At 43.9% G+C, this 26,068-nt stretch overlaps 1 protein-coding gene across 1 annotated transcript in view; it reads left to right on the plus strand.

Moving 5' to 3' along the window:
• Window positions 1–11,466, plus strand: part of Cap2 (cyclase associated actin cytoskeleton regulatory protein 2) — a 139,910-nt gene extending 128,444 nt beyond the window's left edge. Inside the window, exons 10-13 of the mRNA XM_029468430.1 lie at window positions 1,625–1,748; window positions 1,842–1,924; window positions 8,357–8,497; window positions 10,085–11,466. Of these exons, the coding sequence (XP_029324290.1) occupies window positions 1,625–1,748; window positions 1,842–1,924; window positions 8,357–8,497; window positions 10,085–10,168 (432 nt within the window). The 3' untranslated portion in view covers window positions 10,169–11,466. The remainder of the gene's footprint in view (window positions 1–1,624; window positions 1,749–1,841; window positions 1,925–8,356; window positions 8,498–10,084) is intronic.
• Window positions 11,467–26,068: the final 14,602 nt, after the last annotated feature.

The following is a 26,068-nucleotide window of genomic DNA, read 5'->3' on the forward strand; positions in this document are numbered from 1 at the left end:
TGCAGTTTTTCCCTCTTTTTTTTTTTTTTTTTTTTTTTAAGTAGCTTCTATGGAGTCTTTCCTTCTACATTGTAGAACTATTTTTGGTTTGGTTTGGTTAGGTTTTTTGACAGTGTTTCTCTGTGTCACCCTGGATGTCCTTGAACTTGTTCCGTAGATCAGGCTGTCCTCGAAGATCTGTCTGACTCTGCCTCCTGAGTGCTGGGAATAAAGGTGCGTACCACCACCCCCTTGTTTAAAACTATTTTTTAACTGTGGTAAAAATGCACATAACATTCACCAGTAACCACTGTCTCAGTAACTATTTCATCTCAAATTGGGGTTTCTACCATGCCTTAGATCATTCAGTCACCAGGTAAAAGATACACAACCTTTATATTCATAATAAGCCTTATTCAGCACGGGAGCTGGGCAGATGTCCACCCTCGATGCTATCGTGGCTACTTCCCACAGGAGACCCAGAGTTATAACTTGCTGTGTTCCCCATGGGCTGCTCTCAACTCCAGCTGGCCAGGCGTCATGACCATGTTTTCATAACTCACTTACCCATGGTGACTTCTCCTCTCTCCACCTTCTTCTCTCTCCCTGGTGTGATCTCCTTCCTCAGACCCCAAGCCCTGGAACCAAAAACCCTGCCTATCTACTGTCCAGCTATAGGCTGTACACATCTTTGTTCACCAATGAGGGATAACTTAGGGGGGGGGGGGTTGGACAAGGTTACATAGCATCACTTGGGTCTATGCGTGGATTTTCTCATCCTTGGGCAACCAGGCCTTGTATTTAGCTTACAGTATATAGCAAGAGACCAAATCTCAAGAAAGCATCTTTAAGTGCACATCCCTGTGATGCTGCTGGGTGTTTATACTGTTGGGCTTCCATCCCTGGCATTCACTGCAGGATATTCTTTATCTTGCAGAACTCAACCTGTTAGATAGTGGCTCCTTTTCCTCCAGCCCTCCAGCCCCTAGTCACTGCCAGCGTGTGTCCTTCCTGTGAGCGTGACTACTGATTTGCAAACTTTTAAGGGAGGACCAGGGGGGGGGGGGAAGAAGCCATCAACCAGTACTCCTGGGACTCTGGGCTGATAGTTCATAGCCTGAAGCCACCACTGCCACCCACCATTCTCAGGGTTAATTATATAAGCATGCCAGGCATGCTTTTCATATGGATGGTAGATGGAGCCCTCTACTGAATCAAAGAGCTCTCTTAAAGATTAAGGAGCAAAGTCCCTGGAAAAGCTGCCAAAGCCTGAGAAGACACTGAAGCAGCCCCATCTCCTGATGACCACAGCAGGGTCTGATGAGCATCAAATGGACTGCCAGCATCCACATAGCAACCAAGCATACATAGCAACCACATCCCTGTGCCAGCCCTGCCCTCTAGCAGGGCTGTTAACATTGACACTCAGCACTCGGCAAACTGATGTCCACTTCCAAGTGGTTCACTCACAGTCCCCTGATTACAATCGACATCTAAGGCCTGGAGGTTTCTCCGTAAGGAGAATGTTCTGGAAGACAACCTGCTGAATGGCAACAATTCTGTTGAAGCCCCTAGCAAGGTCAGCAATCAGTAGGTTCGACCTATCTTTCTACTCATGTTTAATGTCCATCTGTTTTACCTTTAGGAATACCAAGAGGACAGGAATGACCTTGTCATCTCCGAGACCGAGCTGAAACAAGTGGCTTACATTTTCAAATGTGACAAATCCACTCTTCAGATAAAGGGAAAAGTGAACTCCATCACTGTCGGTAGGCAAAGCTTAGGCTGTGTGCTTGCTGCGCTGAGCTGTGAGGCAGAAACCTGCCCTGTGCCTTTACCAGAGCTTCGTTCTCCTCCTTTAGATAACTGCAAGAAGTTTGGCCTGGTGTTTGATCATGTGGTGGGCATTGTGGAAGTGATCAACTCCAAGGATATTCAGATCCAGGTGAGCAGCCTCTAGGGACCATGCTCTGCCCTGGCCGTGGCTCTGCATGAACTGCTCATCTTCCTGCAGGGCACAGAGGAAGGGACTCATTCCTTATGTCCACCCAGAAAACATCACATTCCTGAACTTTCTAAACACAACTTCATCATCGCCTCTCTGGGGAAGCCCAGTCTTTATTCTCAGTCACCATTAGTTGGTCTTGTTTTTTTCTCCCCCACCCCACCCCCACCATTTTGTGCTGCACTGTCTTACCCTCTTGATCTCTTTTCTTCTTCTTTTTTGTTTTGGTTTTGGTTTTGTTTTTTCTCGAGACAGAGTTTCTCTGTATAGCCCTGGCTGTCCTGGAACTCACTTTGTAGACCAGGCTGGCCTCGAACTCAGAAATCCGCCTGCCTCTGCCTCCCAAATGCTGGGACTAAAGGTGTGCACCACCACCGCCCTTAACCTCTTGATCTCAAGGACAGTTACCAAGCTAAGGACACAGCTCAGTGGCCCAGTGCAGGCACTCATAAGACTCTGGGTTCTGTCCAGCACTAAAAAGGAAGGCAAAGTCAGCTATTCACTATTCACAGTTCTAAAGAGATCAAGAGGGTAAGACAAGTTGAACACTGTAGGCACCTGGTAAATGTTGCTGAGCACACGAGTAGATGAATCAGCTGCTACATGGAAAAAAAGACTGTTGAGAGGCTATCCTAGGAAAGTAACATCCCCCATGCTAAAGCGAACCCCCCCCCCCCGCCATAGAGAAGAATGGCTCTGAGGGAGAAGGGGGGTGGTAGACAGAATCAATGAGATTATCAGAAAAAAAAAAAAGAGAAAAAAAAAAAAGGCCAGAGACTAAGTAGGATCAGAATTGAATTTTCAGAAACAAGAGAAAGTCTGTCATTTTGGTTTTGTCAAGTCGGCTTTTACAACATACAAAGATCCAAAGGACTTCTGACTTTGGGCCAAGTCCAACTCCTCTCATTTGTTCTGCTATTTGCCGAGTGTTAATTACCCTTTACAATCTGGTGTTTCTGTGTGGTGATTGACAAAATTAGACTTCAGTTATGTAAATCTTTCTCTTTCCTGGGTTTCTCTCCATTCACACGTTTAATTAGAACTCACTTAATTGTATATATTACATTTGTCTATTTACCTTGTCATTTTAAGACGTTGGTTTCTGTTTATGCCCACTGTGTGGAAACAGCCCTGATTGGGAATCCTGAATCCTGGATAGGTATGCCAGCTCTACACATACATATCTGATAATCCCAGGAAAGGGGAGGTTATGCTATAACCAAATAAAGAATATCTCTTGGAAATCCTACAGCAAATGGCACATGTCATTTAGAAGAACTGCCATTGACACCAAAGCAAGAGGTTTCTTCCTGTCCTTAATTCTATTCAATAATGTATTAAAGATCCTAAGTCCTGCAATAAGATAAGAAAAATAACCAAAATAAATAAAATTGAAAAGGAAGAGATAAAAGTGTCTTTATATGATGGCAAAATGATTGTTTTATATAAAGGCCAATAAACTATACAGCAAGACAGCTAGATAGGTACACTATCAACAGAAAAAAATTCATCATCTCCTGACACCACAAATACGTGTTAGGAAATGTAACACAGAATAAGATCCAGAACAGAAACAAAATGGAGACCAAGTAATAAATCAACAAAACAAATGGAAGGTATTTATAAAGCACACAGAATAGTTGTAAATTAATGCACAAAAGAGACACCAGTACCATTTCTGTCTCTTTAGTCTGTAAGAAAGTCCAGCAAAACTCAAATATTTCAGCAATTTTTTATTGAAGAAGAAGGAAGAAGAGGAGGAAGAGGAGGAAAAGGAGAAGAGGAAGAGGAGGAAGAGGAAGAAGAAGGGGAGTAGCTTGAAATTCACTTAGAAGCCAAGAGAGTGATTAGGAGTGATGTTGCTCTTGCACAGGATCTGAATTTGGCTCCTCCTAAGCACCAAGCTAAGCTGTCCCCAGCTCTGTAACTCCAGCTCCCAAGCATCTGGCATGCTCTTGTAAACTCTACCTGGTCCGTGACTCACATGCACTAACTCACACCCAGACACAGGTGATACACTGAACTCAAAAAATAAAGTCTTTGAAAGACTAGATAAAATCATTTGAAAGTAGATGAACAAGGTGAATTGGGTCATCCTAAGGTGACACATGGTTGGAGATATTTGAAAAAGATGCCCCCCCCAAAAAAAAACATAAAAACAAACAAACTGAAAAAGCAGAGTAGCAAGCCATGATGTAGATGGGTGTATACGCTGAAATGGATTTGAGAACAGTTGGTTATATGTGTGGGAAAACAACACCAAGGAGCTGGAGAGGATGGCTCGGCAGTTAGGTGCACTGGCTGCTCTTGCAGAGGACCTAGGTATGGTTCCCAGCGTGCAGGTTCTATCGTCTAGTCTCAGGATCTGCTGCCCTCTTGTGGCCACCACAGGTAGTGCACACACATGGTCTACAGACACACACACACAGGCCAAACACCAATACAAATTAAAATTTTTAGTTAAAGGAAAATATTAAAAATAAAACAACCACTGAATCCTCTCTTCATGCCATACTTAAAAGTAAGGTTCCAAATTAAATACTTTCAAACATTTAGAACAACATACGGGGTGGGGTGGGGGATGGGGAGCCTTCACAGCTTCATGGTTCATGTGATTCAAAATTGCAAACCATAAAGAAAACTAGTGGTTAATCTAACCCCATTAAAGTTAAAATTCTAGACTGGGGATTGAGTTCAGTAGTGAAGTGTTCACATAGCATGGGTGAGGTCCAAGGTGTAATCCCCAGTACTGTGCCTGAGCACACACACACACCACAATTTTCATAATATATATTCAACAGAAGATATGATATGCAAAGCTGAAAGACCAGATATGGATTAAGGAAAGATACTTGCAATGTAGATAATAAAAAGGATTTGCATCTAGAATATGTAAAGACACTAGCTAACACAGACCGAAAACTGAGACCCATGCTCTCATAGAAAAGCCAGAAAGAATATTAACATTTCAGAGACATAAAAGAGTGAACTGGCTGGCACACACATAGGAAGATATGCTAGCGTGACAGAAGGAGGGGCGTAAATGAATACCAGAGTCTCAGATTCTCGTCCACACTCATCTATTTTGCGTTCAGAATGTCCTTGATCTGTGCAGAGCCGCATCCACCGAATCTGACCTGTAAAGGATCTATCAGGGCAGGGCTGAGTGTGCGCTAATGTCGGGTGTGCGAGCAGTCATGGAAGTACCACACTGGGCTCCCTGCTATGCCCGAGTGACAGCATGAACTTGGTAAACTCACTTCAGGACAATAGGCACCAGGTACAGATGCCACATCCACAGCCTGGGCCAGTATGTGCTTCTGTGCGTATGGTAAAGCTCTGGTCACAGATAGGGAAACACGGAAGGCATGTATCGTGGTGGCAGGGTAGTAGCAAGAGAGAGAAAAAAATATGTAAGTGTCCACCAACCACAACACTATTCAACAGTTTAAAAGAACAAGCTATTATTACCAGCATTTAAAAAAAAAAAGTGAATTTTTAAAAACAGGTAAATTTTGTTTAAAGAGCATTGAGCTGAAAGGCTAAGTTATAGAATCGTGCTATGTGATAGATCCATTTATTAAAAAATATAGAGTGTGCAAACCAATTCATACGTGAAGTCCACTTATGACATGCCAAGGCGTTCTCTTGGGCACTTCACCTAATAGACAGATCATAAGCAACAAACAAACAAAATTGCTTTTAAGATTTGTTTATCATATATAAATACACTGTAGCTGTCTTCAGACACTCCAGAAGAGGGCATCAGATCTCATTACAGATGGCTGTGAGCCACCATGTGGTTGCTGGGATTTGAACTCAGGAAGAGCAGTCAGTGCTCTTAACTGCTGAGCCATCTCTCCAGCCTCTCCAAACAAGTCTTAAAAACAAGGACACACAACAAAAGCCAGGAGAACAGTTACATACAAGGAGGAGGGAAGAAGGGGGAAGGGAGGGACAGTGGGGTGGAAGACATCAGTATCCAGGGGACTTCCGTGACAGTGAGATCTTAGTTCTCAGGAGTTGGGGGAACAGCAGTTGAGTGTGTGCTACACACCTGTAATCGCAGCACTCAGGAGGACTCTGTGCGCTTAGAGGCCAGCTTGCTCTGTACAGCAAGTTCCAGGCTGGTCAGGGCTGCAAAATGAAACCAAGTCTCAAAAACAAACAAGCACAGTAAAACTGGGTGTAACAGTGTACACCTGTGACCAAAGCCCTGGGGAGGTAGAGACAGGGGAAGGATCAGCTTCAAAGCCATCTTTGGTCCCAAAGTGAGTTCAAGGCCAACCTAGGTTACCTGAGACCCTATCAGAAGGGAGGGAAGGAAGAAAGGAAGGAAGGGAGGGAGGGAGGGAGGGAGGGAGGGAGGAAGGAAGGAAGGAAGGAAGGAAGGNGGAGGGAGGGAGGGAGGGAGGGAGGAAGGAAGGAAGGAAGGAAGGAAGGAAGGAAGGAAGGAAGGAAGGAAGGAAGGAAGGAAGGAAGGAAGGAAACTTTCAAACAAACCAAAAGGGAATTAGCTGGAATGCCACACTAATAAAGTTGTTGTAGAAAGTGTATGTATCTATTATTCTTTGTATGTTTCCATGCCTGAAGTATCTTGTTACATTTTTAAGGATGTGAACTGTGCACTGTGAACAGTTACCTCAGGAAGGGTGAACCACTGGTTGCCTGTGGAAAGAGCTAGAAGGACCAATTCGGAGACAAGAGAAACGTTTGATGGAACACTTAGTGAATTTCTGAGTGCTCAAACCAAGAGAGCCATTACCTAGTTAAAGTGCCTAGTAAATTGTCTGAAAGGGGCCAGGGCACAACTGAAGCAGAAATCACTTACCTGCCTGGGGCTGAGATGGGGACTGACTGTAAGTGGCCATTAGTGATATTTTTAGAATAGTGGAACTATTCTAAAAGCGGCTTGTGGTCCTGATTGCACAACTCTGTACATTTGTGAAATGGCATCCAACTGTACTCTCAAAAATGGGTGGTTCGTGTATACATACAGATTGGGGAAGACAGACAACCATTGTCAGTGGAAAATTTTCAAATTATTACTGAGAAATAATATCCATAAACCAAGCCTCTAGGAGTCGCTGGCAGCTCCTCGCTTTCCTTAGCTAGGCTGGTGGTATCCGTGGGCTTCAGGCTGGCATGTAAATGCTTTTCATCATTACAACATAAAGAAATTTAGAAGTCATGAAAACATGTCTAAGAAACACAGACACACAAACATTCTCTCTCTCTCTCTCTCTCACTTCTGTATATATACTATTTAACTCAGGTAGAGACCTGCCTGTACCTGCCTGACCTTAAACGACCCAGCTGGACCTTTTTCTTGCTCTGGGCTTCAATTCCAACTCAGTCTCCAGTTTCTATGGAGCAAAGGGGGGAGAAGCCCAGTGATCGGCTAGACGCCTCACAAGGAATTCTTTTGGGCACCTGCACCCCAGACAGAAAGTGTTCCTTTGGTTTGCAAACTAGCCTTTTCTTCAGGTTGAAAGGAGAGATGTCTTTATTGCTTTAATTACCATTACAAGAAGGAAACTTCTAGAGTGGTTATGAAGTCTTTGGGAGAATGCTATATCCCTGTGGACATTGTGGGAAGGGTTGAAAACTGATTGTTAGAAGAGAAACTTAAAACTGATCTGAGTATTTACTGGACTTAGATACTTGTAAGCGGTACAAAGCGCTGCCTCCTCTTGCTCAAGGGTTCTGATTATCTGGGTCAACATCCTGAGTCTGAGCTCCTGAAATGAGTACGGTCTGAAATACCCAGACACCCATCTCATCTGAACCTCACCTTCAGCCTTCAGCCTCTTACCCGGCAAATGGCTTCCATGAGAAGAATTGGAGAGTTTCTTGTTCGCTCTGAAGTTTGGGAACAATCTACTTGGCTTCTCTTCGAAATTAATCTTATTGTTCAGTGTCTGTATGGATATTTGTTCTAGCCCCAGTCTCAGAGATAACTGTCAAAACTTAAATTTTAAGCAAATGAATCCTGTTTCTCTTATCGTGAAATCAGAGAGGCGCTTCAGATTCACTAACGGGTTGCAGGGCTTTTCTGAACATTTTAGCTGCTGCCTCCAAATTAATCCCTTAATTTCATCTCAAAAAAAGGGAAATCCTGCCTACTTAGGATTCCCCACCCCCCCTTGTATAGTCCTTTCACTGTGTCCTCAGATGACACTTGCCCTGCACATAGACACAGAGATACACACAGAGAGGGGAGGGGGGGAGAGAAAGGAAGACAGACAGACAGACACAGAGAGCATGCTACCCCGTAAGTCCAAAGCTAAACTTAGGAGTAACTCCAGAAGTACCTGCTTGGGAACATGACCATTTTTAGTTCTTTGCTTCAGTCCCATTTTCCCCCCTTAGGTAATGGGGAGAGTACCAACAATCTCCATTAATAAGACGGAAGGATGCCACCTGTACCTCAGTGAAGATGCACTAGACTGTGAGATCGTGAGCGCGAAGTCGTCCGAGATGAATGTCCTGGTCCCTCAGGGTGACGATTATGTGAGTACCTTCCAAAAGTCTGCCCAGAAAAGGTTTTGTGGTATATCCATGTTAGCATTCTTAGAGAGGTGCTCATCAGCTACCATCTCATGAGCTTCATTTGAAGACAATGTAACAGGCAGGCAAGGGAGGGAGCCAAAAATATTATAATGCTCCTCTTTAAAAAAAAAAGATTTATTTATTTTTATGTATATGAATGCACTATAGCTGTACTGATGGTTGTGAGCCATCATGTGGGAATAAAGGTTTCTCGTTCTGGTCCGTCCCGCCCACTTCAGCCTAGAAATTTATTTATTATTATATCTAAGTACACTGTAGCTGTCTTCAGACGCACCAGAAGAGGGCATCAGATCTCATTACAGATGGTTGTGAGCCACCATGTGGTTGCTGGGATTTGAACTCAGGACCTTCAGAAGAACAGTCAGTGTTCTTAACCGCTGAGCCATCTCGCCAGCCCTATAATGCTCCTTTTAACATAAGGGTCTACTAGGAAGCTCAACAGAAAGAGCTCAAAACTCTAAAAAATAACCTAGGGTTGGATTGAGGAGCCTCACAATGGGGCCCAGAATCCAGGTTCTTTGTATATGCTATGGGGGAGTACATTCATGCCGTGACACACATGGAGTTCTGAGGAAAACCTCGGGTGTCAGTCCTAGCCATCCTCCACCTTATTTGAGACAAGGTTTCTTGTTCACCACTGCCTAAGCTTCTAGGGGTTATTCTCTCATCCCTCCATCTTATCATAGAAGGGATGAAATTGCAGGCATGGTTTATGTATAGGGTTTGGGGGATTCAAACTCAGGCCCTCCTGCTTGGACAGACAAGCACCTTGTCCACTGAGCCATCCATCTATCTCCCCAGCCCCAGAATCTTGATTCTTAGCAGGCTCCCAAGTAAGTCCTCATACCACCAGCCCATTGAATCCTCCATTTAGAAATCCTAGCCCGAGGAATTCATCCGGCGCTTCCTTTATATCCTCCCCCAAGTGGAGAAGTCTCTGGAGGAGCCACATTAGATGTCCACTCATGTCAGTGTTGAGTAAGATTGAGAAATCCCTTTTTGAGATTCTGAAGTACAGGAGATCTGCTCATCGTTATTACATGGAAACTAACACATGGAGAATTCTAAGTCTAACTGGGCCGAGCAGGGCAGGAAGAGGCGGCAAATGAGACTCAGCAAGTCACTTTCAAGAGAATGGCCACATCAGCTTGGCAGGTTGCTTACCAGCTCTCTACAGGTTGCAGTCAGCAGGCAGGTTGTGTGTATAATCCCAAAACTCAGAAGGTAGAGGCAGAAGGATCGGAGGTCTGAGATCAGCGTCAGTCAAGCACAAGGTGAGTTCAAAGCTAGCCTGGGTACTTGAGGTCTGTCTCAAAAAGCAAGCCTGGTTCTTCATAAATACCAATGATAGGATGATCCCAGCGTGAAGTCACAGACCATGTCTGTCTACCTGTGACTCTGCCCTCTCTATGATGCAAATTGGGATCTGATACAATTTCTTTCGCCCATCGCATGACACCCATGATCCTTCAACGGTGTCTGCAGGAGTGTACCATGTAATTAACTGTCTTTCTCAACTTCTTCCAGAGAGAATTTCCCATTCCTGAGCAGTTCAAGACAATATGGGATGGCTCCAAGCTGATCACCGAACCTGCAGAGATCATGGCCTGACATCCAAGAGATAGCCTTCCCTGAGTCTCCTCTAGCGAACAGAAGCAAGCAGCTAATAGGAGCTAGATTTTACCATAGCCCTGGCGCCCGTCTCCGTGTCCGCGTCCTGCAGTTCTGTGCCGTGGAAAACAGTATCTTTTCTGGCAGGCTTTTATGGGCGTTTTGAAATATTTAACATTTGATCATGATTTGCGTGTGATTTTACTTCCACGTGATAACTAGTAAACACAGCAGTTGAAGGGAAAAGAATTCTGTTCCCATCACATCACCAACTCCGTAACTGATAAGGAAAAGCCCTGCCTATTTCTTCCTTTCGGTTTAATTGCTAGTTGAAAAAAAAAAAAAGAAGCCTTAGAGAACCTATGTATGTTTTTACCTTTTAGACAACTTTAACATGATGAAACAGTCTTGTGCCCTGAAGAATAAGACTCTATTTTTTAATTTTTACGTGCTCCCCTTTATCGGCGTGGACATCGTGTCAGCATGAATGAATTCTTCAATCCATGTTTTTGCAAACACACACATATACACAAAGAGAAAACATCTAAGGAAACACAATATACCCTTTATAGTTGCTGAAAAACAAAAGAAATCCTAACTCCATCTTTCTCGAGAGTCACTTTAAAAATTCTAATTTGCCTGCATATCCTAAGAGAAAGGGTGGTGGCAGGGAGGGGTGGGGTGTGGTAGGGACTCAGTCCTCAGTTTTTGCTTTGTAATACCTCATGGTCCGGTTCGAAGGATAGCTCGGCCTTTGCGTTGCAGTTTTGAAGTCAGCCATACTATCAGACAACCCCATACAGTCTCTAATGCTTACTAGAGATGAGTCCCTTTTCCACGGGCCAGGCTAACCAGTGCTAACCAGCCTCAAAGACAAACGCCCAAGAGCCTGACTATTGCTTCTCGAATCAGTTGTCTGGCTCTGGTTGGGTTTTCTAGTCTTGATAGTACACACACTTCCAGGCGAGCAACAACACTCTCTGTGTCTCTTCTCTGCACGTAGCCGAGAATGCTGCAGCTTTTTGGGTCCTGTGTAACGAAGCATAGCACTAAGCTTTTGGAACCAGAGGGAGCATCTAGATTGTGCCTACGAAGACCCCGCTGGCTATCGTTTTTTTTTTTTTTTTCGGTTTTTGAATAGCTTCTATCTCCATACAGTATTCATATCACTGATGTTTGTGTATCAAAGTTTTGCTATAAAAGTTCTGTCCTTATGAACTATGTGGTGGCTTTAGTAAGTATAATTTTTTGAACAGTAAAGTTATACTAAGTAAAAACGAATTGTTTAAATACTGAGATGAATTCTCATTTTGGTTTTGCATTTGTTTTGCCCTGTTTTATCTTTCGCTTGCTTGCTTGTTGATTTGTTTGTGGTCAGCCAGAGATACAAAGTGAGACACTATTGGAGGTACTTAGCGCCGAGCCTGACAACCTGAGTGTGATCTCCAGGAACCACGTGGTGGAAGGAGAGAAGTGACCTACACAAGACGTCCCCTGACCTGTACATACACATCATGAATGCACCTGCCAGTGCGCACGAACACACACACAAGTTTTTTAAAAACTTTAAATTTTTTTTAAAAAAAGTCAAAATGGAGCTGGAGACATGGCAGCAGTTAGGAGCTCGGCCGTTCTTGTAGAGGACCCACCCATGTTCAAGTCCATCACCCACCTGACAGCTCATAACCCCCTGTAACTCCAGTTCCAAGGAATCTGACATCCTTGTGGGCCCCTGCATGCATGTGGTGCACCTGCGCACTGGGTCACGCACATACACGTTCAGTTATACTTTAATAGTCAAAATGAAAATTGCCATCACATTATATTACATATTTGCATTATAGTGGCCGTATGTAACCAGGGTTGTTGTTTTTTTTTTAAATTAAAAAATAAAACTAGAGCTTTTTTTGTTGTCATATTAAAAACCTAGTAAGGGGGCTGGAGAGGTGGCTCAGCAGTTAAGAGCACTGACTGCTCTTCCAGAGGTCCTGAGTTCAATTCCCAGCAAACACATGGTGGCTCACAACCATCTGTAATGGGATCTGACACCCTCTTCTGGTGTGTCTGAAAACAGCAACAGTGTACTCACATAAATAAAATAAATAAATCTTTTTTTAAAAAATAGAATAAAATAAAAAATAAAACTAGAAGGAAAGAAAATAAGCTGCAGAAAGTCAAGTGCCACGGGCTCCCATGTCTCTTTAGTATTTTAGGATGAAAATGAAATCCCAGAAGCAGTCTTTGCTGTAAATCCTCTCCTAGATAACACTGCCCACAAATACCTCAACCCCTTCTCAAAGTCTTCCCTTCTGCATGCCTTGGGAATGACGGGGAATGCATACCATGTAGTTTATTTATCCCTCCATTCATTGGAAACGTTTACATCAGCTTCTTAGAAACCATGACTCTGCCTCATCCATTTTCAACGAGGCAGACACTGGGGTCCGGGGACATCAGCCCCTTGTACAGAGAGAAGCAACCGCAGGTCAGGCGAAGGCTGCAGCAGCTCGCTGTGACGACTGTAGTTCCCTTAGTCTAGCATCTCTGTGAAGTACCTGACAGGCATCACATCCACTGGTTCCTTCCCGATCATCAGTGAAGCTCCAGACACGGCCTTTTCCTGGTTAAACTCCCTTTGTGTGTGACAAGTATCTCTGCACCCTCTACCCACCACTCTACCTCTTTAGTTCCTCGATGATCATTTGTCTCCCTTCAGTTCATTGCCTGCATGACGACACTCAAACCTACCCGCATCTGAACCCATCTCCCCAGTTCCTGATTCTTGATGTCTATAGGTTATTTTCCAGCCACTTTTCCCAACTTCTCAGTATGGCTGACGTCACACACATTTCCCACATGTAATCCGGTGTTCTTCAGCTACCTGCCAAGCTTAAGGTCCTGTCTCAGTCACTTGCTCTGTTTAAATACCTAATAAGAGCAATTGCAAAAAAAGGATGGATTTATTTTGGCTTACAGTTTTAAGGGATACAGTCCACCTCAGTGGGGAAGGCATGGTAGCAGGAACATGAGGTAGCTTGTAAAATAAATTTATACCTATCCCTGTCTTAGCTTTCAAATGAATAAGTCTCAGACTATGACTTATGTAGCTTTACGTGATTACTGGGGGGAAGCTACCCCGAATCTGTCTTTTTTTTATGCTAAACTGTCTACTTCCCCAGCTGTGCCATCCCCCCCCCCCATACTTGCTTTTTGTGTCTTCTTGGGTTATTTCTGCTCTACCAACCTGTCCTTAGGATCCATTTCACTCAGGCATGTGCTCCTGTCCCATCATATCTAATGCAGACTGCCTCTTCTCTCCTTCCTCCTCCCAAGAGCCTTCTCTCTCCCCCTTTCTTCTTGAGATCCCTATCTGCGACGCCCCCCCAGCCTGGTCACCCAAGCCCTGCCTACCTCTGTTCTCCTCGGTAACTGGCTATCACCAGTTATGTTTAACCAATAATTTTAAATTGGGGAGCAAGATTTACTCAACAATGGCTGATGTACAAGGGAATTCGCTGGTCTTGGGGCAGCCAAGTCTTGGGGGATACAGAATTTAACATTTGAATACATTAGCAACACCGGACCAACCCCCTAACAGTAGCTGGGCACATTGCAGAGAGCGAGACAGGAAGTGGAGCCTGGCTGTCATATCTCAAGGCCAGCGACCCACATCCCCTAGCAAGGCTCCACCTCCTAAAGAGGTTCCATAGCCTTCAAAAGCAACATCTGCAGCCAGAGAGAGAGCAAGTGTTCAAACATATGAATCTGTCAGGGGCATTGCACACTGAAGCCACCACGGGCCTCTTGTACTTCCTGACATAGATTTATAGTTACCTGTTTCCCGTGATAGGACATTTGGATACAAAGAGAAAATGGAGGAGACCATAGTTCAGTTTTCTTTCTTAAGATGGTCTTTGTAGCCCAGGCTGAACTGTAACTTGCTAGGTAGCCCATGCTAGCCTTTAAATCACCATAAATCTCTCACCACAACCTCGGGGATGCTGATGTTACAGGCATGTCCCCTCGTGGCTGGCTCAGGGTTCCATCTTAGACACGTGTTTTCAGGACGTCTTTGTGGGTAGAATTGGAAATGTCAGCTAACAGATATGCAGATCTGGTGTCCTCTCTGACACCAACGCCCTAGGAATTATTTCTTGAGCTAAATAGAACCTCATTAAACCTGCTCATTACAAAGAACTTATTTTAAAATGTGGGTACTGTCTGTACCACTGTAGGTACAGAGGCAGGTTTGACAGCCATTTTAAGGGCTTTTATTCCTGCAATGGAGACAGGCTGGTTTTATGTCAGCCCTATTGAACACATTTCAGTATTTCTGTGTGTAAGGCAGCTACTGTCTGCTCTGCCTGTAGACGAGAAACCAGCTCGAATCACCCCGCCAATGTTCACCCCGATTGCCCCAGATGGTTTTTGTTCCTCTGTTTGTTTAGTAACCTGGCTCAGAATATGCAGAGAACAAAGGGTAATGTTTGCCGCAAAGAGTTTGTGTTCAGGTTTCGCTTTAGCACAAAGTCTGGTTTCATAGTCAAAGATAAGTTTTTGCCTAAAGCTGCAACTTTAGATGTTTGAGGTCTAAGTCCACTTTCTTTCTTCTAGTACGTTGCATTTTAGAAGCAGGGTATAGTGACACGAGCCCAGAATCCCAGCACTTGGAAGGTGGAAGCAGGAGAATCAGGCTTTCAAGGTCACAACCATCTCCAAAGTGAGTTCAAGGTCATCCAGGGCTACAGAAGACCACGTCTCAAAACAACAGTCAAGCAAAAAACATCTTTTAGGACCATCAGCAATCATGTTAAAAGTGATGTCTCATTGTGACAGAACCAAATGAAAGATGCATCCCTTATTAAAGCATTGTTTAGATTCCATTTGCCAACATTACAGAAAAAAAAATCTTTAAAGAAAAAAAAAAAAAAACAGCTGATGCTGGGAAGGTAGCTCCGTTGATAGAGTGCTTGACTCCTGGGCATGAAGCCCTGGGTTCAAAGAACATTAAACAGACAAGGCGGCTGAGCTTAGGAGCAAAGGCTAGGAGGATCAAGTTCAAAGCTATCCTTGGCTACTTAGCAAGTTTGCAGACAGCCTGGGCACATGAGACCTCATCTATGAATGAATGAATGAATGATAAAGTCAGATGGTAATTCCCTGACAGCAATAATTCATTCTGGCAACTAAACAGAAACCATGTCTTTTAAAAATATTTTTAATGATAACTTTACAAACTGATGAGTTTTACTGAAAAGTCAATAAGCCTGCTAGGGAAGTCTGTCTATGAATATAACAATTGTGTAGAGTTGATTAGGAAGCTCAAGATTTGCTTGCAAAGACTGATGGCCCTTTCTTGCTCGTTGTTCCAATGGGGCACAGCCATGTGCACACACAATAAGCAAAGTGTCTCACCCTGCAGGGCTGACACTAACAGCATGTGCCCTCTTGCAGCCTGTCCTGCCTGCAGCTGTCCTGTCTCCCACATTTTGATCAAGTTTCAAAGTTGTGACACAAAGCCAGAGTGGGGATGGGGGTGGAGCAGAGACGCAGACTCTCAGTGCCAGGATCATGACTGCTTTCTGCAGTCAAGTTTCAATAAATAGGTCTTCTTTTGTGGAGAGGTTAAAGGCCTTTCTCCGAGGCCTCACTGCAGGACTGAGAGGCATTGTAAGAACTATTTACAACAGCTGCAGAACAAAGACTTCGGAGAAAACACCCCTGCACTAAGGTGTTGAGGTAGGAAAATGCTGAGGTTGAGGCCAGCCTGGGCTACAATGGCAGATCTTGCCTCAAAATAGCAGAGAAAGGGCGGGCTGCATAATTTGGAGGGGGAAAACACTTGCACAGACCTAAGGATCCACGTTTAATCTTTGGAACCCACAGTGGGAAGGGGAAAAATAATCCATAAATTTCTGAAAGCTGCCCTCTGTCTTACACATGTACCTGTGTGTATACACACACACACATACACATGCATACAGAGACAGACAGATAATGTCAGACAAGAGGAAGAAGGGAAAGAGGAAGGAGAATAAAATCCATAGTGCAGGGATAGATAAATGTTAGTACTTATTTGATACATTGGGTCAGAAGGAAGCTACCCATATAGATCTACAGGAAGCCATACTTGAAAAGCTAAGTGATCCATACACCTGCCGGGGTTCTAGGTCAGGGTAGAGCTCCGTCCGTGTTGCAGCCATGCACTGGGATGGGAAGAAATGAAGACCAAATGTGATGGGCACTGCATCTGGTGAATGCAAAAGGAATGAGCTCCCGTTGCTGGCAACTAAAGTCTGGTTCACGGAGTTATCAAAAAGGCTCTCTCACTTGGTAGCATCTGAAATAATTATGCCAGCAATATGGCCTACATTCTGCATGCTGCTTCTACCAACTGGCTAGACAGCTACTTCCTCTAATTAAATTAACCTCCTCTACAGTTCACAGAAGTGTGTGTCTACTTTCCTCAGAAAGGATTCAGTGTCCTACGAGACAGAGACAGTTCCAACAGCTTGACATCAATTAAGAAGTAGGCGCACAGCTCATTAATCCATTAAGAAAGGAAGCACAATTCTTGTGTTCATTGGAGAGAAGTTGCCACAAAGGTCACGGGACCTCATTTTCATATGGGAGCTGCCAGAGGTAATTCCATCTAACTAATGCCTGCAGCATCTTCCAAGAAAGATGTAACCCTTTAAAACAAATCAGCACTGGGAGGTGACCCAATGAATAAAGCGCTTACTATGCAAGCATGAGGACCAGAGTTCAGCATCCCCAAAACCTACATTAAATAAATAAATAAATAAATAATTTTTAAAAAGAAGTCTGGGCCGGGCGTGGTGGCGCACGCCTTTAATCCCAGCACTCGGGAGGCAGAGGCAGGCGGATTTCTGAGTTCGAGGCCAGCCTGGTCTACAANGCCGGGCGTGGTGGCGCACGCCTTTAATCCCAGCACTCGGGAGGCAGAGGCAGGCGGATTTCTGAGTTCAAGGCCAGCCCGGTCTACAAAAAAAAAAAAAAAAAAAAAAAAAAAAAAAGAAGTCTGGATGTGACAGGACAGGCCCATAATCCCTGGGGAAGCAAAAGACTGGAAGAGCACAAGCCAGACAAACTAGCCAATCAGTGAGCTCCACGTTGCTTGAGAGAAATGGTCTCAACTAATGATAACACCCCAGAGTGTCCAACTGCAACTGACACATGTGTAACACAACCCCTATACCCAAGACTCAGGGAACATCAGAGAAGAAGGGATGGGAAGAGAGTAAGAGCCAGAGGGCCAAGATGTCTGTTGAGAGAGTTTCCTGGATATGGCGGGGAAGCTGCATCCATGAACTCTCAACAGTATGGCCATCTAAACAACAGCAGCACAGTGACACCAGGTGTCAGGCTAAGGTGGATAGAGGAGATCTTCCAGGCCCCGCCGCCCCTAGATGTAGACTTACAGACAATTAGTAGTTCAGATCCCAGCAACCAGATTAAAGTCAGGTGGGAGTGGTGGTCTGCCTGTAATCCCAGAACTCTGGAGACAGAGACAAGGGATCGGAGGGTAAGATGGCTTCTTTGGCCAGCTCTAGCTCCATGAGTTCCAGGTTCAGAAGAGACCCTGCCTTGATAAATAAAATCAGAAGAAGACAACCAATGTCAGCCTCTTGCCTCTACATGCATTAGAGATGTTGTCCCCATGAGAACACACATAAACACATGCATGTACACCAACCACACAACACAACCACACCCCAAAAATCTTTAGGAAGACAAATTGTTAAATTCTAAAAATATTTTAGATGCATACTTTCTAAAACATCAGAAAAGAAAAAACAGAAAGACATATCCTTAAAAAAGAGGAGATAAAACAATTGCTTCTCCAGCTCTAACTCTTTCATAGATTCTGTGGTCTTGGTAGTAGATAAGGACATAGAAATTATATTCAGTAGTGAAGGTATATGATCTAATGTGTAGTCATGGTGGTGAGACTACATGGCTGTTTATGAGTGTAGCTTCTGATGGTACTAAGATACATGACTTCACAGCAAACTCCCTGATCCTCTAGCTCTTAAAGTCATTCTGCCCTTTCCATAATGTTTTCTGAGACCAAGAATGATACTAATGGATGTACCAACATGGACAGGGAAAGACCTACAAGCCACACACACACACACACACACATACACACACATTCACATACATACACACACACATATACATACACACATACTCATATATACATACACACATTCACATACACACACATAGACATATATATATATATATATATATATATATATATATATATACACACACACACACACCGAAGGCAACTGAGGAACACTGGGAAATGGAGAGGTAGCCTTTCCCCAGAGAACAAAGCCAATTGACTCTCCAGTACCATATGGTCAACCCTGAAAACATACATACAAGCAACATTATACAGAATGAGCAGGTTATGTTTATGAATATATATGTATATAAATATATGCATACAATTACAATGAAAAAAAGAGCATGGACTTAAAGGAGAGTGGGGATATGGATACACACACACACTAGGTTTGAAAGGGTAGATAAGGAAAGAGATGTTGTAATTATATTGTAATATCAAAATACAATATATATATTACAAAATATATATATGTATATGAAACACTGAGGCATCACATAAAAACACAGTGTGAGGCTCTGTAGCATCCGATTGAATGGCTCTTTCATTGAACAGAAGTTCATTGATTTGTATAGTCTTTGGGTCTGATTAATTTTAGTGTGCAATTTTTTTACAACTTTTTTATAATGAAATTTAAATATATATATATATCAATGTAAAATACAAGAATAAAGAGAATACACATAAATCATAAAATAATATGAAAAATGTTATGATACAACAGTAAGTATAAATATAATAAATTATATCACACAAAAAAATCTCGAGTCAACAATACACACATTTTGTTTTTAAGTGCCTCAGGTTAAACAAAGTGTTGGCTGGGCATGGGTGGGCCATGCACACAATCCTAGGGCTCAAGAGATGGGGGCATCTACCTTGGGATCCATCCCATGCAGACACCAAATGCAGACACTATCGCTAAAGCCATAATGTGTGTGCAGACAGGAGCTGTCCTTTGAGAGGCTCTACCAGCACCTAACTGAGACAGATACAGATACTTCTAGCCAACCATTGGACTGAGCCCGGGGACCCCAATGGAAGATTTAGGGGAAGGACAGAAGGAGCCTAAGGGGACTGCAACCCCACAGGAAGAACAACAACATCAACTAATCCGGACCCCTCAGAGCTCCCTGGGACTAAGCCACCAAGCAAAGAGCATTGCATGGGTCAGTCTGTGCACTCTCCCCCACCCCACTCGCTACATATGTCTAGCATCAGTGAGAGGGAGGCCCTTGGTCCTGTGGAGGCTTGATGCCCCAGAGAAGGGGGATACTAGAGGGGTGAGGTGGGAGTGAGTGGGTGGGTGGGTGGGTAGGTTGGAGAACACCCTCTTAGAGGCAAAAGGGAGGGCAGAGGTGGTAAGGGTTTAGTGGAGAGGGGACCAGGAAGGGGGACAACATATGAAATGTAAATAAATAAAATAACTACAAAAGAAAAAAAGAAGAAGTTAAAAAAAAAAATGGGGGCAGGAGTTCCAAGCCATCTCAGCTACACAATGATGGGAAGTAAGACCAACTCGAGCTTCTCTCAAAACACAACAAAACCCTTAAAATGAAGTATCTCAGTGTTGAAAGAATGAGTCTAGAGAAAGAGCACTATGTGGTGGCACAGGCCTTCAATCCTACCAGAGGCAGGGGGATGTCTACAAGTTCAAGGCCAGCCTGATCTATGTAGTGAGTTCCAGGACAGCAGGGCCTATATAACAGAGACCCTGGCTCACAATTAAACATCAAACAAACAAACAAACAAACAGAACGAGTAAAGAGGTAGTAGATATGAATCATAAGAAGGCGAGAGTCACAGACTCAAACATACAGGGAAACAACATTTATGGTGACTGCATTAAATTCTCTTTTAAAGATTTTACCCAATCTGGTCAGGGTCATGCAGGATAATTCATCTTTTGATTGATGTAAAGAAGGTGGATTTGGGCACTTAGTAGTCTATGTAGGTCCTTTTACCTGTGCCATACAAGAGAACCTGATCACAGAAGTGCCCGTCACACTCCAGGAAGGGGAGAGGATCATACACATCATGCATTTCTAGCATCAGGAGTTAGAGACCATCTTGGGCTCTTAACTACCACGGTATTGAATTCCTCTTTCCCATAAAAATATATTAAGCAACAATGCTTGGAAATGAAAAAAAATGCATTCTTTAAAATAGGACAGAATTAATATGCACAAAATATTAAATATTTTTATGTCTTATATATACTTTATATATTAAATTGAAATGGTGTCCTTAACAAGATTGTTTGAAAGAAATGCTGAAAGTCTAGAGAGTGAATCTCTTAGTTAGGGTTCTCTAGAGGAACAGAAGGAGGTCCAGCTAGTGCAGCAATGAATGTCTACCAGAGGAAAGTCCAAGCATCCAGCAGTTGTTCAGTCCACAAGGCTGGATGCCTCAGCCATTCTTCAGTATACACTGGAATCCCAAAGTAGTAGTCTATAACCCCAGGGAAGCAGGGAACTTGCTAGTGAGAGCCAGAGCAAGCAGGCAAAGAAAGCAAGCTTCCTTCTCCCATGCCCTTTATACAGACTGCAAGGTGTAGCCCAGATTAAAGGGGGATCTTCCCAACTCAAACACCAGGATTAGAAGTAGGACTCCCTATGTCAGATGATTTAATTCAGAAAAAAAGTCCTTCATAGATGTGTCTAGTCACTTGGGTTCTGGCTAATCCAGCTGTAAAGGTGACAAGCAAGCATAACCATTTCAATGAACCTAGACTTTTAGTATCTTACAAAACTAAAACTCTACACCCAAAGTGATGTGAAAATGCAGTTTGCAAATAGCACACAGGCCTTGGGTTCTTCCTGAAGGACAGCAAAGCAGGAAAGAAAAGATTAGCCAAAAGAATCTCAGTAATGTAGCCTTTTAAAAATTGTTATGTGGGGGGACTGGAGAGATGGCTCAGTGGTTAAGAGCACTGACTGCTCTTCCAGAGGTCCTGAGTTCAAATCCCAGCAGCCACATGGTGTCTCACAACCATCTGTAATGGGATCTGACGCCCTCTTCTGGCATGCTGGTATACTTGGAGATACAGCATTCATACGTGTTAATTAAATATTTTGAAAATTTGTTATGTGCGTGTGTACACATACATATGTGCACATATGTGTAGGTCTCTGTGGAAACCAGTAGAGGGCACTGGATTCCCCTTAGAGTTTGAATTACAGGTGATCATGAGACACCAAACAAGGGTGCTGGGAACTGAACTCCAATCTTCTTCAAGAGCAGCACGTGCCGTCAACCACTGAGCTACTTCTCCAGCACACTGTGTAGAAGTTTAGTTCATCTTTTAAATAATTATCCAAAGAAGAAAACCTGACCACAATTCCAATTTAATAGCAATGGAAACTCCTTCTACCAGAGATTATAGGATAGTGAGCATTTTAGCCCAAAAGTTAGGGAAATGAGACAAACATGATTAAGGCTTAAAGAATGAGCAAAAGAATAAACATGAAACAAAAACAAAAAAAAAAAAGTCTGTGCTGGGGAGTGAATCAGTGTGGCACAGTATGTGCCCAGCTCAAACGAAGACCTGGGCTCTGTCCCCTACACTGCAATGTTTTTCCTTTTAATGAAGCAAAAATTAAGCCAGATGTCATTTTATGTTTGGAAAAAAAAAAAGGAAACATGGAAGCTATTTTCCTTGGACTAATCATGTGGTAGACAGAGATATGTACTCTTTCCTTGCCTTTCAGGTCTGTTACAATAAACACATATTTAGACAAGGTCTCACTGTAGCTCTGGCTGTCCTGTAACTTCCTATGTAGACCAGGCTGGCCTTTAACTCACAGAAGTCCACCTGCCTCTGCCTCCTCTGCCCCTGCCTCCTCTGCCCCTCTGCCCCTCTGCCCCTCTGCCCCTCTGCCCCTCTGCCCCTCTGCCCCTCTGCCTCTCTGCCTCTCTGCCTCTCTGCCTCTCTGCCTCCTGAGTGCTGGGATTCAAGGCATTCGCTACTATCCCCTGCATGTATCAAGTTTCAAATTAAAAATTGATTAAAGGTAAGCAAGCAAGTAAGAAAAAGAATGGCTTTTTTTAAAACTCTATCTACAAAGTGCCAGTTAGTAAATAGACTAACTTAAAATTAATCAAACATCTGTTGTCAGTTAATATCTCAGCTAGATATGGTAGTACACACCTATACTGGCACATGGAAGGTGCAGGCAGAAGGATCTGGAACTCAAGGACATTCCTCAGCTAAGTAACAACTTCAAGGTCAACTTGAGTTTTATGAGACAGAGTCTCATAACAAAATGACAAGACAAAAATATTTTGGTATGTAAAATATATATTCTTGCTTAATCTTAATGTCCTACACTTGTAAAGTCTCCTTTTCCTCTTAATTAACAATACCAATGTCTATGTGCTACACTGTATCACTTTCTCAGAGCCTGTTACTGGGTAACTGTTACTCTGGATCTTTGATGATTTATTTATTTATTTTTATTAGATATTTTCTTTATATACATTTCAAATGCTATCCCCAAAGTTCCCTATACCCTCCCTCTGCCCTGCTCCCCTACCCACCCACTCCTGCTTCTTGGCCCTGGCGTTCCCCTGTACTGGGGCATATAAAGTTTGCAAGACCAAGGGGCCTCTCTTCCCAGTGATGGCCGACTAGGCCATCTTCTGCTACATATGCAGCTAGAGATATGAGCTCCGAGGGGTACTGGTTAGTTCATATTGTTGTTCCACCTATAGGGTTGCAGACCCCTTCAGCTCCTTGGGTGCTTTCTCTAGCTTCTCCATTGGAGCCCCTGTGCTCCATCTTATAGCTGACTGTGAGCATCCACTTCTGTATTTGCCAGGCACTGGCATAGCCTCATACGAGACAGCTATGGCAGGGTCCCTTCAGATCTTTGATGATTAGCTCATGAATTTTCCTTGTTTTACTTTTATAAATAACCCTGTAGGAATGTGCTTGGTTTGCTAATCTTTCTGTTCTGTATATTCTTAAAAAGAGAATCACTTAGGGGCAGGCCTTGGCTATTTTGAATTCTGCTCAGTCTTGGCAAGTTAAAAACGTTGTGGAAATTTTCTTCTTCAGAATGAATGAACCCTTTTCTCCAAATCTCACCAATACTGGGTACTTCCAGCCTTAGCTTGCCAGTCTGGTACACAAAACCATAATGGCTCAAAACATACTAAGGGATATAGCCTGTTAAATGAAAAAGAAAGATGACTCTTACACTTGATTAGAATAAAGTCAGCCATTGATTAGAATAAAATCAGCCAGTGTATTAAACTGAGACAACACTGCACACAATGCCAATAAAGCCCCAGCAGGGACTAAAGATTTGGGGAGAGGGGTGTGTTGTTTTCATTCTTTTGACCACACAGCAAGTTAGACCATGAACGGAGTAAGGGTTTGATGGGTGGCACAGAGGTTTCAGTCAGCGGCCACAACTCCAGACCTTCGAGAGCAGTGGTTCCCAACCTTTCTAATGCTGTGACCCTTTCATACAGTGTCTCATGCTGTGGTGACCCCCAACCATAAAATTATTTTTATTACCACTTCATAACTGTAATTTTGCTGCTGCTATGAATCACAACGTAAAGTAAATATCTTTATTTTCTGATGGTCTTAGGTGACCCCTGTGAAAGATTTGGGGCTGCAAGCCACAGGTTGCTCTAGGCAACAAAATATCCATTTGTGCCCATGGTCCCACCTCCTAAGAGAGAACACCTGCAGGAGAGAAGGCTGAGAGGCTAAGGACAGCCTGCTACGAAGAGGACTAGAGTTTGGCTCACAGAATCCATTCTGGCATCTCCTAACTGCCTGTAACTCCGGCTTCAGGGAATCTAATGCTCCCTTCTGGCTGCCACAGACAACAACGCCCATGAACCCCTATCCACATGCATACACATAAGTTAAGATGGAAATAAATATTTTGGGAAGGAAATGCAGTTCAATGGCAGAGCATTTGCCAGTCATTCTTGAAGCCCTGGGATCCATCTGAGCACAACACACATAAATAAGTAAATAAATGAATAAATAAATAAAATAACAACCAGGCAGGGGAGAGTGACCATCAGGCTAGGGCACTCCATCTCAGAGGGAGGCTAGAAAGAAATTTTAGAGAGATGGAGCCACTTTCAAGGGTAAAATTCCAAGGGAAAGATTTGAGTAGGCACATGACTGAATGGCCTGACTCCATCAGACGAGATCAGGAACTTTGGTCCATGTTCTCCACTGTGGGACCGTGAAAGGCAGCCTGTGTTTTGGATGAGCAAAGCTCACTCCAGAGACCCAGTAGAAAACTCTACAAGGGACAGAACCATGAGCCACATTCCCAGAGACGGGTGCCTGACACCACAGAGCCCCCAACTCCATAATTCTGTGATTATCAGTCACACAGACAATGTCCCAAGCTCCTGGCATTCTGGCTAGACTCCACCCTCACAGTTACCTGACAATAGCCAGGTGTCTTAGTCAGGGTTTCTATTCCTGCACAAACATCATGACCAAGAAGCAGTTGAGGAGGAAAGGGTTTATTCAGCTTACATTTCCACACTGCTGTTATCACCAAAGAAAGTCAGGACTGGAACTCAAGCAGGTCAGGAAGCAGGAGCTGATGCAGAGGCCATGGAGGGATGTTCTTTACTGGCTTGCCTCCTCTGGCTTGCTCAGCCTACTCTCTTGTAGAACCCAAGACTACCAGCCCAGAGATGGTCCCACCCACAAGGGNCCTTTCCCCCTTGATCACTAATTGAGAAAATGCCTTACAGNTGGATCTCATGGAGTCATTTCCCCAACTGAAGCTCCTTTCTCTGTGATAACTCCAGCTGTGTCAAGTTGACACAAAACTAGCCAGTACACCAGGTGTGCTCCTCCCCACAGCCACCCTGCAACTGCAAGATAGCCCAGCCCACTATAAAAGGGGCTGCTTGGCCCCTCCTCGATCTCTTAAGCTCTCACCTTTCTTTTTTTTTTTTTTTTTTTTTTTTTTGGTTTTTCAAGACAGGGTTTCTCTGTATAGCCTTGGCTGTCCTGGAACTCACGCTCTCACCTTTCTTACTCTCATCTCTAGCTCTCCTTCTCTCCCTCCCTTCCCTCCCCCTCCACATGGCCATTTCTGGCCTTTCCTTTTCTATCTTCTCTCTTTCTCTCTGCCTTTCTACAATAAAACTCTTAAAACCATGGCCAGTCTCTGCTCATCAAGACCCGCCATGCTTGAATGATGGAATAGGCCTTCCCCTAAAGAGCCATGTCTAATCTCCCAAGAGAAGGCCTCCCAATGTTTCCAGCCACCATACCGGACCAAGGACTCTCGCCCTCGTGGGTACCACCCAGCACCTCCCTCCTGCCCCTTCTCCCTTCGGCCCTGGAGCTGACCGAGCTCCCCCTGCCCTGGGGTCCTCACTTTGTTCTCAGCTCTTCCTTGGTGTCCAGAGACATCCTGCGATGTCCAAGAGCTAGAACCTCTTGTCTCTGGCCTCCATGAGGCCCAGAGACCCTGGACTGCTCCCTCTCTACCCACTCAGACTGGTGTTCCGTGGCTTCCCACAACCAGACACCCACCCAGGCCATGTAGAGAGCAGGCAGCAGTGCCCTGCCCAGAGCGTCGGAGCTCTGGCGGGACATGGGTTCTCTCTCACCCCCTTTATTTCCCTGCCGGACACTCCACATTCATTTGAACCAGCCCTTTTATTTTACAAATATATGCCCTTTAATAATGATTCCTGGAACATGTTGGGGATGGAACCCAGTGTCTCCTTCATGTTACGCA

Source organism: Mus caroli, chromosome 13, assembly GCF_900094665.2.
Source record: "Mus caroli chromosome 13, CAROLI_EIJ_v1.1, whole genome shotgun sequence".
In the NCBI taxonomy this organism is placed as follows: Eukaryota; Metazoa; Chordata; class Mammalia; order Rodentia; family Muridae; genus Mus; species Mus caroli.